Below are 12,682 nucleotides of genomic sequence, written 5' to 3'. Positions count from 1 at the left end.
AACTAATTATTATTTTCTGTTAATTTTATGCTTATTATGGTCATCTGTCTAATTTAAATTCAAATACCCTTAAAAACTTTCAGTATGTCCAGTGTTACTTTTTGAGTTATGCTTTTTCCAAAATAAATTTACCTTCCTTATACTTTTAAGATTCTTCAAAAGCTCGATCCTGTGTTTTTAAAAATTTATTAAACTTATTTAAATAATTAAAATTTAAAAAATATATACATATTTCCATCCTAATACAGTGTGGCATTTTTTACATAAAATATCGCTCACTTAATGTTTACCACTTAGAAGAATTCTTTCCTCAATTGGACCACAGGTGATGTTAATTCTTAAATAATATTATTGAATTAATTAACTATAAGCAAATAGCAAAATTAATAATCAATACACTGAATTGAATAAGTATGCTTTACCATGTCTACCTTTAAATGCCTATGTTTTTTAAAAATAAATAAAGCTTAATAAATAATCTTCATTTTTCTAACTAGAATCTATTTAAAAGATTAAGTACATACTTTTGAAATAAGTTCATTATATGATGTCAAGTGCACCTAACAAGTAGTGCATGTAAAAATGTTATTGCCTTCAAGGTAATCAAGATAAAGTCTTCCCATATATTAAAAACTAGATTTAAACGATATGTATATTTGATTTATTTTTTTATGAAATGGAACTAATAAGTATTTATTGGAACGATATTCCTCGCTTTTTATATTTATTATTTTCCTAGTAATTTTTAAATATTGTAATCGCAAAAATATAATTAAATAATAAGAAATTTTTGATTTTTATGAACCAACAAAATTTCTATCTATCTATTTATCAATCTATCTATCTTTCTGATCACAATATCAAAAGAATATTGTATAACTCTATTTGAAATACATAAATATAATAGTTGTGTATTAATAATTGTGTAATGAATGATTGGTTTCTTTATTTATTTTCCTACATATCTACATAGAGTTAATTTTAAATAATTATATTAATATTTAGTAGAAATGTCTTATAAACTATTATTTACATAAGAATGTATATTTATATGAAAAAAATTATTGATGAATGATGAAATAATTAATTGGATCGATTTTAAAAACTGTAAATTTATTAATATTTTTGAGTCTTTTAAATGTAGTTTTATATATATTTTATTACTTTAAAACTATTTTTTTTTCTTTATACCATAAACTATAAATTAATAGACACTTTCAGTATTTACTTAATATTCATTTAATTTGATCTATTTTAAAAACTGTAAATTTATTAATATTTTTGGGTCTTTTAAATGTAGTTTTATATAAAATTAATTACTTTAAAACAATTTTTTTTTTCTTTATACCATAAACTATAAATTAATAGACACTTTCAGTATTTACTTAGTATTCATTTAATTTTATCTATTTTAAAAACTGTAAATTTATTATTTTGAGTCTTTTAAATGTAGTTTTATATAAAATTAATTACTTTAAAACAATTTTTTTTTCTTTATACCATTACTATTAATTAATAGACACTTTAAGTATTTACTTAATATTAATTTTATTGATCTATTTTAAAAACTGTAAATTTATTAATATTTTTGAGTCTTTTAAATGTAGTTTTATATAAAATTAATTACTTTAAAACAATTTTTTTTTCTTTATACCATTACTATTAATTAATAGACACATTAAGTATTTACTTAATATTAATTTTGTTGATCTATTTTAAAAACTGTAAATTTATTATTTTATATAAATTTTATTACTTTAAAACAATTTTCTTCTTTTTTATACCATTAACTATTGATTAATAGACACACATATAACTTTAAGTATTTACTTAATATTTATTTTGCAATGCTTGTTATTAAAAAGAAACAGAAATTTAACAAAAAACACTAGAAATTATTTTAAAATATTCAGATTAAATTTACATTATAGATATTATATTTTTTTAAATTTTGGTTAATACTAATACTTAATTATCAAATTTTTAAACATTTATTTACTGTTTTAAAGCTAGAGTAAATAATTTTCCTTACTAAATATGTGTAAACAACTCACAATTCTCCACATTCCTCAATAACAACTGGAACTTTAGGCTTGTTAGTTTATCCTACAACAGGAGTATTTTCTATTTTTCTTAAGACCTACATACTAGCTTAATCTATAATTTTTCCAAAGACTACATGTTTTCCATCTAACCACTCACACTTGTTGCATGTTAAAAAGAATTAAGATCCATTAGTGTTTGGTCCAGAGTTAGCCTACAAATAAATTTAATAAAAATGTTAACATAAATAAAAATAATTTCCAAATAAGATACCATAGAAAGCAACCCAGGTTCATCATGTCTTAAAATAAAATTTTCATCATCAAATCTTTCCCCATAAATGCATACATTTCCAGTTCCATCATTCTATTTAAAATTAATAAATAATTTTTAACTTTTTTGCTATTCAAAATTGCCTAAATACAAATAAATAAATGTTTTATATAATATTTAATATATTTTATTCTTCAATAATTTAATTTTTATATAGTTCCTAAAAAATAATTAATATTATTTCTTTTTATTACCATTATAAAATCTCCTCCTTGGATCATAAAATCTTTAATAATTCTATGAAATGTGCAACCTTTAAAGCCTGCAGGTTAATCAAATCTCTTGAATTCTCCAGTGCACATTTATCTAAAATTTTCTGCAGTTTTTGGGCAAACATCTTTGAATAGTTCAATTTTAATTCTACCAGCTTTATGTCCACCTTTTAGTTAAAAATAACAATTAATAAGTAATTAGTTTAGATAATTTAATGAATTGAAGTTGATTGATCGATTTTAAATGTTACATTACTCTAGCTTTTTCATTTGTTTAAACTAAAATAAGTTAACATCATTAATTTGCCATAAATGTTTAATGTTTTTAATAGCTTTTTTCTAATTTTGAGTTAAATCATGGTATATTTGTTTTATTTGGCGCATTTTATTTTCATTTTAAAACAATCAATATATATATCATGAAATAAAACAATATAGAAATGTTAGGCGCGAATTATAAAACTCTACACTAATTAATGATTTTATATTAAAACTCAAAAGTATTTGAAGTAATTACCGATAGTAATATCAAAAAAAACCACAGGGTTTTCTTTATCTCTTAGAACACCAGCCATTTTTATCAAAATATTACAAATAATTAAATTTTTTGCTTCTAGATAGAAATAATACAATTTATAATGTTAATTTAATAGATAAAGCTAAATAAATATCTTTACTTATATCAATTTCATCAAAAATTTTGTTAAGAATAAATATACTGTCTATTAAAATTTACAAAAATCTAACAAAAAATATTGAGGCTATTTAGATATTTGGTGAGAGAAGATTAAAGTAAAAATATTTTAGGTTGAAGAATAAATATAAGAAAGCATTGGTTGAGATAAAATAGATTTGATTAACGAATAGAAATAAGTAATCTAGAAGAAAAAAATAAACAAAATAAGAAAGGTTAATATTATATAAAAGTGTATCTATCATTTATATCTTTTAATTAATATTTTTGTTTGTCTGTTTGTATGTATTTTTTTTTTTTCATATTAAAGATATTAGGAAGTGATATACACACGTTCATTGTTATCTGTAATTTTTTTTGATATTAGGACAGATTTAATATAACAAATTTAAAGAATGTGAGAAAAAGAAGGTAAAAGAAAAATAATTAAAAAGGAGGGAAGCTTTGATATAGATATAATAACTTTATCTAAATAATTTAACAATTTTACTCAAATTTGTTTAACAAAAAAAAAACCAAAAAAAAGAAAGAAAAAAAAGAAAAACAACCAAAAAAAAGACGAAATGAGCAAACCAGAAGCCGCTTTCGATGCAAGCAAAGTTCAAACTTAAATTGGTTTAAGAATCAGAGATTTACCTGAATCTTGCACTGATGAATTATTATTCGCTCAAGTATTTTAGAAGTTGAAAATCGATACTAAGAAGGTCAAGGCCTACAAAGTTAAGGGTCACAAGACTTTCTTCAATTGTTTGGGTAATGGTATCGTTTATTTCGATTCCGAAGAAGCTGCTCAAGATGCTATGTCCAAGATGATCGGATTTTAACTCCACAACAAGGTTATTAGCTGCAGTCTTATGATGCCTACCTCAGATTTGAAGTTAAAGAACGGCAAGAACATCTACGTTAAAAATTTGAAGAGTACTGTAACTCAAAAGCAATTCTACGATGCTGCCCACGCTCACGGTTAGGTTTTATCTATTCTCTTAAAATAAAACTCTCTTGGCAAGCAAGACGGTTATGCTACTTACAAATCACAAACTTCTGCTGAATCAGCTGAAAAGAATGGTTTGAAAATTGAAGAAACTGTATACTCTGCTAAGATTTTGAAAGAAGAAGATAACAAGAATAAGAGAGGTGTTATGAACACAAACAGCAGAAATATTGAATTACATTTCGATACTCCTCTCGTTTGTGAAGGTTTCGATGATGCTGACTTTGAAAACTAGTTGAGAGCTTAAATCGTTGAAAAATTCTAACTTCACCCTACTTCCCTCTTCGTTTGGGGTACCAGAGCTCGTCACTTTAGCAGAAACAGCGAATAAACTCTCTAGGATTCCTTCAATTTAGTTAATTCTGAAGTTACTTAGGCTTGTGGTAATCCTGTCAACGGTGTCCATGCTTGTCATGAAAAACCTGTCGGTACTTCTTGCCCTGTCCTCAATTATTTCCACAAAAAGGCTTTCGTTTGCTTTGATATTAAAGCTGAAGCCCAAGAATTCTTGAACAAGTTCTATGCTAACTATGTTAGTGAAACTTCTCAAAATGAGACTGACAAGCAACTCTTTAACTTCTCTTTCAAAAAGGGAGATAAAGAAGTTAAGGTTGCTACAGTTAGATGTGTTCCTGAAACTGCCAACAAAGAAGATAAGAAATACAAGGAATTAGAAGAAAGACTTAATCCTAGAGTTCTTGATAAGAGCTTCATCTTCCTTAAGAACTTGAAGAAGGACATTACCGTTGAATAAATCGTCAAGTCTATTGAAGATAACGCTTAAACCAAGGTCGTCTCAGTCAAGTTGAGCACTCCTACTCAAGCCACTTTTATTAGAGATGCCTCTAAGACCACTGACACCAAGTTTGCCACTATCTAACTCCAAGATATGAGCAAAGCTAATGAATTTATTACTAAATTCAAGTAAGAACCAACTATTAGAGATAAGTTCAACGATATCTTCGAAAACTACAAATATGCCAACTACTTAGCCCCTAAGAAGATGCACAAGCAAGACCTTAAGGAAAAGAATGAAAAGAGCAAGAAGCAATAAGGAAATAAATCAAGTTTACCTCCCAACGCATTCCCTATCCCTCCTCAATTCTTCTATAACTTGTTTAATAACCAAATGGCTTTCCCTAATCCTAAAAATATCATGCCCATGTTCCCTTTCCCAGGAAGATAACCTATGACATTCCCCATTGGTGGTTATTCCAACAACAATAACTTCAAAAATCAATAAAACAACTAAAACAGAAATACCAGTCAACCTCATAATACCTAATTCAATAATTAATAACCTAACAGACAATATAATAACAATTTCCAAGGTAACTTTAACAAGGGGAATACTAGAGCTAACACTGTTGGTTAAAACAGAGGATACAATTACAATAACAATAAACTCCAATAAAACATAGGTGGTGATTAAAAGAAGAGCTTCAACCAAAGAGGTACTGCTACTTATAATCATTAGAGACAACAACAACCCCACGATAAGAATCGTAACAACCTCTAAAAGCCTACTGACCTTCCTGAAAAGAAAGTTCAAGCTCCTAAAGCTCCTGCTCCCAAAGCTCCTGCTCCTGCTCCTAAATAACAATTGTACATTCCTAAAATTGAAGATCTCGTTGACAAGACTGATGAATAAAAGAAGCAACTTCTCGGTAAACCTTTAATGGAAAAGGTTGGCTAATCACTCCCTGAACACCAAAAGCCTCTTGCTGGTAAGATTACTAATTTACTCCTTGATTTCGAAATTTATGAACCTGAAGAAATTATTTCTATGCTTTCCAATGCTGATGAACTTAAAGAAAACATTGGTACCGCTTTGGAACTCATCCAAGAAAATACTGCTTAATGAAAACACTTCTAAAATACAAAGAGTGGATAAGTTATTTAAACAACTTTTTCCATTACTTTATAATATATTTATTCAAAAACAATTCTTTATTTGTAAATCCATATTAAGCTGTATATAAAATAGTGCAATGAATATTATTGATTAATATATTTTCTTAAAAACTTTATTTTCAATTTCATTTATTAAATTATTTTCTTATCATCAATCAATCAATTAAACAACTAATTATTTATTTATTTATCTATTTTTTTTTTTCACAAGTATTTTTAAAAATATTCATTAAAAATTTATTTCTATTTACTAAATATTAATTTAATAATTGTTCATATGTGGTAAATTTTATAGTCTAAAATTTAAATCTATTTTTTTTACATTTAATTTAAATAATTTTATTTAAAAAAATAAATTTATTTACCACGATTTCCTAACTTGTCTTCAAATAAATTAGTAAAAAGAAGGGAAGAAGTAATATTTTATTTATTAGATAAATTATTTTTAATAAAGAATTGTCATAAATATGAGATAGATGATTGTTATATTTAAGATAATGATCTAATTAAAGTATTAAATTTTTAATTTAATATATTTATCTAATTATTATTAACAATTATAATCTTAAATAAACAATTTTTATAAGCTTTTGAGTTATCTTGGTTAAGATATATTATCAATTACTCTAGAATAATTTCTACAATATATAAATAATAAATACGAATTTAATTTTAGATCTTTTAAATTTAAATTATTACTTAAACAAATATAATTTTTTTTGCATTAAAGAAAGCTATTAATTAAAACATTTTTGTTAAATTTACCTATTGAATATGCATGTATCAATTGATAATACATCTGAGTCAAAATGAAATAAATGATTTAAATAACCTTAAATGAAGCAAATAAAATTCTTATTTTAATCAACTAATAATATTCACTTTTCATTTTTTTATTGTTATCAATCATTATTATTTTAAAAATCTATCTATCTATCAAGGGGAAAAAATAGAGAAAAGAAGGATTTTATTAAGAAATTCAAGTCTATATGTTCAATATTTTTATAATTGAATATTAAAAAAGTTGATAATTTAATAAACAGATTTTAATACTTATAAGTACAAGTTTTAAGAATATATTTAAAATGAGACATTCGTCATCTAAATCTAGATCAAGATCAAAGGGTAACAAACGCGGTGGATAAAAAAGATCTTCACAAGATAGAGGATCTTATAAAAGAAGCTTCAGTAGATCTGATAGCAGAGGAAAAGATTCAAAAAGAGGGGGAGGAGATTTCAATTCTAGAAGACGCAACAAATTTTCAGATCCTTCATAGAATGGTGGAAGTAGCTAAAGAGGTGGCTTTAGCAGTGGTTTCAATGATTCAAATAGTAATTAGAGAAACGATGATAGAGGTTATCAGAGTGGAAATGGAGGATTTGGATCTAAAGGAGGATAATAGTATGGATCTAGAAACGATAATGGATACAAAGGAGATTAGAATGGAAATGGAGGCTTTTCTTACAACAATGTCAGGAATTCTTAAGGACCTAATATGAATGAAGACATAGACAGAATTTTACAGAATTCAAAACCTGAATCTTCATACAACCGTAACTAATATGATAGATCTTCAAATGGAGTAGGCTTTAACAATAATTTTTCAGGAAATTCAGGATAAGGAAGTAGTTACGATAACTACCAGATATCTACTTCTTCATTAAGATAATCTTCTTCAAAAACTTTCCGCAAAGTCCCTATTCCTTAAGATGGGAAATTTAATTATATTGGACTAATTATTGGCCCAAAGGGTTCTAAACAAAAGTAATTAGAAGAAATGACTCATTGTAAAATTTTAATCAGGTAAATTTCCAAAAAATAAATACTGCTTTTAAATTATGTCTGTATGAATAATTATAAAAGCAAATTTCGCCCATTATTTCATAAATATTTATTTACTTTTTTATGATTTTTTCTCATTATTTTGCTTTTCGAATTTACATTGAGCTGGGTATATCTACTTAACCTGACTGATGTCTATCAATTAATTAATTATTTAATTAATTAGTTGCCAAATCAATTATAATTATTTAATTTTCCCTAAATCACTTTTTTTTATAATAATAATTATAATAATATTCAAATTTTAATTAAAGTAACTCAATTTTTTTTGCTTTCAAAAAATTAAATAAATAAATGATTAATTAACAAATAATTATTATATATATCTTAATCATTTAAATACTTAATAATAGGGGAAAGGGCTCTCAAAAATAAGGTGCACCTTAATAGCCTGATGATAATGAAGACTTACATGTTTTAATTGAGGCAGATTCTGAAATGAATGCAAACAAAGCCATGAAAGAAATCGAAAATATCATTTTTATGGATGATGACTAAAAAGTTAAGCTCCGTGATTAGTAACTTAAGTCTAATTACAATGGTGGCTAGTAACATAGACCAGATGGTTAATATAACAATAATAATGACAGATAGACTTTCATTTAAATTCCAAAAGATGTTGTAGGACTTGTGATTGGTAAAAACATTTTCTTTTATTTTTTCATTTTTTACAATGTTTATTAATTTATTAATAGGAAAGAAAGGTGAAACAATCAAATAAATCAAAGAAAAGTCAGGTGCTGATAAAGTTTACATGCAACCTGAAAATTAACGCAATTAATAAGATGATTCCTATTAAAATCTTATTGTAGAAGGCTCTGCAAGCTAAGTTGAAAGAGTTAGAGAGCTAGTCAATGACATTAAAAACTAATAGCAACAAAAGAAATAAGGGTACAACGATAATTTTAATAACAACAATTTCAATAATAGAGGTGGTAATTAAAAGCAAGAAGCTAGAATAGAAATGGAAATACCAGCAAATTTGGCTGGTTTAGTCATTGGATCTAAAGGCTCTACCTTGCAATAAGTGGGTAGTGAAACAAGGACACGTTGTTAAATTAATTAAAACAATAATGACAACAGAAAAATATTAATAATTGTTGGTAATACAGAAGAGGATTGCCAAAGAGCTAAAGAAATATTCTAAGAAAAAATGAACAGCAGAATGGCAGGAAACTAAAATGACAGAGACAATAACTAAAGAGGAGGTGGTTTCAATAATAGAGGGAATAATAATAGTAGTAGAGGAGGAGGCAGAACCTTTAATAACCGTCGTCCTCGTAAGAATGCTGATGATGATGAAATTGTAGAAGCATATTAGTTTGAATCATATCCTACTTACAATCTTGAAGAATAAATGATGCATAGCTAGTAAATGTTGCTTAACATGCAAAATTTCTACAATCAATAGGGTTAATATCCTCCTTAGTAATAAGTTCCACCTGCATACGGCAATCAGCAATAATAGTAACCCAGTGATTCATATGCTGTAGATTCCAAACCTGGTTAGTCAACTGATAATTTAACTAACACTAATATTTCTACTTCAGAAAATAACACCGTAAATTCTATTTCACCTCAACCCCAATAATAAGCTGCAACTACAGAATTTTAGCAGTATCCATAACCATATGGTTAAGCACCAGGCTATGATCCAAACTAAGTGTAAATGTAAATCTCATAATATCTTTAATATTAGCAAATGTACTTGCAAACACAAAGCTACACAGGACCTGTTATTGAAGAAGTACTAGCTGACGGAACCATAGTTTCTCTAAGTTAAAGTAATTAATTATTCAATTCAGGTTATTATCAAAATAAAAAATAAAAATTTGATAAAAAGCTTAATTTTTGCTAACCTAATTATAAAGTAAATAAAAAGAAGCAAAGTTAGTAAAATATAAACTGGATTTATTAATTTTGTTTACAGAAATTATTAACAGCTAAATAAATTTATGAATATTTAAAATTAAATTAAATTAAAAATTTTATTTTAATTAAAATAGATGCAGATGACAAAAAGAAAGGTAAGAGAGGAGGTAGAAGATGATAATAGCAATGTATAAATAGAAAGAAGAAATTCTTCTTATTTAATATTAGATTTATTGAATTTACTCACTCACTACACACATAAAAACTAATAAAATAACTAACTATATCATCTAGATTATATACAAGGAACAGTTAAACAAAATTCATTAATAAAAAATAATTAATTAATTAATTGAAAATATAATATTATTAAAAATAATTAATTCGATTATATTTTAGCAAACTTTACAAATAAGCTCCTATTTCATAGCTTGTTTCAATGAAATTTGCTTATTTTTTTGTTTTATCATTCAATTTAAATCATTCACTTACATCAAGGATTGGTACTAACTAACTAACATATGAGAACAAACTAACAAAATTAAAATAAAAGCAAGCTAGCGAGACTTCATTTAACTCATCATTTAGTCCATTCATCAGACACTTCTTCCTAAATTAATTAGTTAGTTTATCAACCAACGATTTAACTAAACTGTCAAGCATTTAAAATATATTTTAATTTTATTAATTTTGAAGGATCGCTAATCAATTAACCAACTAATATTATTTAAAAATTTACATAAATTTAATTATCTTGATAAAATTTAACATTTCCATCAACTTTTATTTGATTTGTACAATTCTCCTTAGAAGAGACGGGTAGGTAAGCGAACAATTAAAATTAACATACATACATCAAAAAAATAGCATGGGTAAGTATACATTTTTAGTTTAAGTTAACAAAATGCTAGCTTCAAAAAAACATAATTAATTATAAAAGAGCCAAAAATTAATAAAAATGGAGGAGGTTTCTTACTTACTTACTAATTTACTTATTTATTTATTTACTCAATTCACTCACTTACTTGCAACATAATCAAAGTTTTATTTGATCATATACAAATAATTATATTATTTGTTATTTGTAATTATTTAAAAAGTTTATGATGGAATCTGCAATGAAATAAAATATGTTAACTTGCTTTTACTATTTATTCAGCTTTTAAGTTTTATTTAATTTAATTTATTAATCTATTATATTATTTTTAAGAAAATATAATGAATAATTTTAACTTATTTTACATGTTACAATAAATTATTAATAAATTTAAATATTTAATTTTTTTTATTTTTAGGAAATTAAATTCCAAAATTTTATTTAATTTATGAACATCGATTTGTAAAAAGATGCTTATATATACTATTACACTTAATCTATTTCGAAATTAAAAATATTTTTTATAACTGCTTGTAGCATTTTTTTTTTTAATAGTTAATTTCATTTTCTTTTAATTTATTATAAATTTTAAGATAATATTTTTGCAAAAAATATATTTAATTTCTTGCTTTTAAAAAATAAATATAAAGTTATTCGAAATAAATTTAAAAAACATTTTAATTTAAGCTGTAAAATAATAGATAAGTTTTTCTTTTAGAAAAATATCTTTAAAAATAAATTCAAATAATTTTTTTTTTGAGAAAATAAAATGAAGCAAGGAGTTTAAGATATTAGTTTGTTTGAAAAAGATTTATTTATGAATGAACTTATATAATTTATTTTGAAATAATTATTAATTAAATATGATAATAAACTTGTAAGATATTGACACATATGGCTCATCTAAATAGCTAATATTAAATGTTTTATAACAGATGAGTTATAGTTTCATCATCTTAAAATACTATTACTAAGTCTTCTAATTATGATTTTTAAATATTTTTGAAGCAGGGTAAATAATTTTAGTCTGAAACCTATTTCTCCAACTCAGTAATATAGAACTTGAATTACTCAACAATAGTTTTGATGCTAGTAGATGGATCTTGTGAAGGAAATTATTGATTAAATGCTGTAAAGACACTCCAAAAGAAAGTAAGAAGGTGCTCATCATTATTTTTATCACTAAAATTAATAGTTTCAAGATGCTTAATTATAAATTAAAAGAATAATTCTCTTCTTTAGTTATCTTCTTCAAACTAACGGAAATTCATTATAATAGATGACATTTCTTCCAAAGTCAACTGAGGAAAGCAAGAAATTAAGTGATCTATAATTAGATCCTTGTTTTAGCGTTCTAAGTGATAATGGAGAGAGAATTTGAAGCTAAAAAAGATAAAGTTTAATTAACGCATATTAAAATTTTTTAAGTTCTTAATGGTAAATTGTTCAAAGCTGTTATAAAATTTGAGTGTTCCTTTTGAATGAAGGGACATGAAGTATAAAATTGTAGAAAAAGAATGCAAATCGTTATCAAATTGCTTTTTTTCTAAAAAGTATAATGCTTATCTTTCTATTTAGCCAAATAAATAGTCAGATGGAGTGTAATATAGAGCCATTCCTCTAAAGGCGTTTGCCAACTATCTGGTATTCTTAAAGCGCAGGTAAATAAAAATATTTTCAAATCGCTCATAAAAATCATATGAGAACTTATTTTCGTTAAAGTTAGCAATAGAATTAAAGAGAGTGCAGATAGAAAGACTGTCAATCTCTAAGTCGTTTCTAAATAAACTAGCTATTTTCTTTTTGTCATTAAATTTATTGTCTTATAGCCAACTTTATTATTTGTAATTATTTGGTTGGCTTTCTTTGATATAATCTGAGTCAAATGGAAGTGCTGCAGCAT

General features: G+C 24.8%; 5 protein-coding genes across 5 annotated transcripts; 2 read left to right on the top strand and 3 right to left on the bottom strand. All coding sequences in view use genetic code 6, as the record gives it.

Annotated features, from left to right (window-relative positions):
- Positions 1-79: 79 nt before the first annotated feature.
- Positions 80-623, bottom strand: TTHERM_00051750 (yippee zinc-binding protein, putative; the record flags this gene model as incomplete). The annotated part of the gene is made up of 4 exons (XM_001014872.2): positions 80-169; positions 229-337; positions 398-441; positions 525-623. The coding sequence occupies 4 exons, from the start codon at positions 621-623 to the stop codon at positions 80-82; spliced, it is 342 nt and encodes a 113-aa protein (XP_001014872.2).
- Positions 624-2,050: 1,427 nt separating this feature from the next.
- TTHERM_00051740 (peptidyl-prolyl cis-trans isomerase, cyclophilin-type protein) lies at positions 2,051-3,163 on the bottom strand (the record flags this gene model as incomplete). Its single annotated transcript, XM_001014871.3, has 4 exons — positions 2,051-2,257; positions 2,317-2,409; positions 2,571-2,755; positions 3,106-3,163. The coding sequence occupies 4 exons, from the start codon at positions 3,161-3,163 to the stop codon at positions 2,051-2,053; spliced, it is 543 nt and encodes a 180-aa protein (XP_001014871.1).
- A 682-nt stretch (positions 3,164-3,845) lies between these two features.
- TTHERM_00051730 (RNA recognition motif protein) lies at positions 3,846-6,137 on the top strand (the record flags this gene model as incomplete). The annotated part of the gene is made up of 1 exon (XM_001014870.1): positions 3,846-6,137. One exon carries the CDS (start codon positions 3,846-3,848, stop codon positions 6,135-6,137), a length of 2,292 nt encoding a protein of 763 aa, XP_001014870.1.
- Positions 6,138-7,218: 1,081 nt separating this feature from the next.
- On the top strand, positions 7,219-10,080 carry TTHERM_00051720 (KH domain protein; the record flags this gene model as incomplete). The annotated part of the gene is made up of 4 exons (XM_001014869.2): positions 7,219-7,991; positions 8,384-8,667; positions 8,726-9,814; positions 10,037-10,080. The coding sequence occupies exons 1-4, from the start codon at positions 7,273-7,275 to the stop codon at positions 10,078-10,080; spliced, it is 2,136 nt and encodes a 711-aa protein (XP_001014869.1). The 5' UTR covers positions 7,219-7,272.
- A 1,996-nt stretch (positions 10,081-12,076) lies between these two features.
- TTHERM_000051719 (transmembrane protein, putative) lies at positions 12,077-12,682 on the bottom strand (the record flags this gene model as incomplete). Its single annotated transcript, XM_012797402.1, has 1 exon — positions 12,077-12,682. The coding sequence occupies one exon, from the start codon at positions 12,680-12,682 to the stop codon at positions 12,077-12,079; it is 606 nt and encodes a 201-aa protein (XP_012652856.1).

The sequence above is a fragment of the Tetrahymena thermophila genome (assembly GCF_000189635.1).
Source record: "Tetrahymena thermophila SB210 genomic scaffold scf_8254659, whole genome shotgun sequence".
Taxonomy (NCBI): domain Eukaryota; phylum Ciliophora; class Oligohymenophorea; order Hymenostomatida; family Tetrahymenidae; genus Tetrahymena; species Tetrahymena thermophila.
The sequence above is the reverse complement of the archived record's forward strand: the minus strand, read 5'-3'. Positions and strand labels throughout refer to the sequence as shown.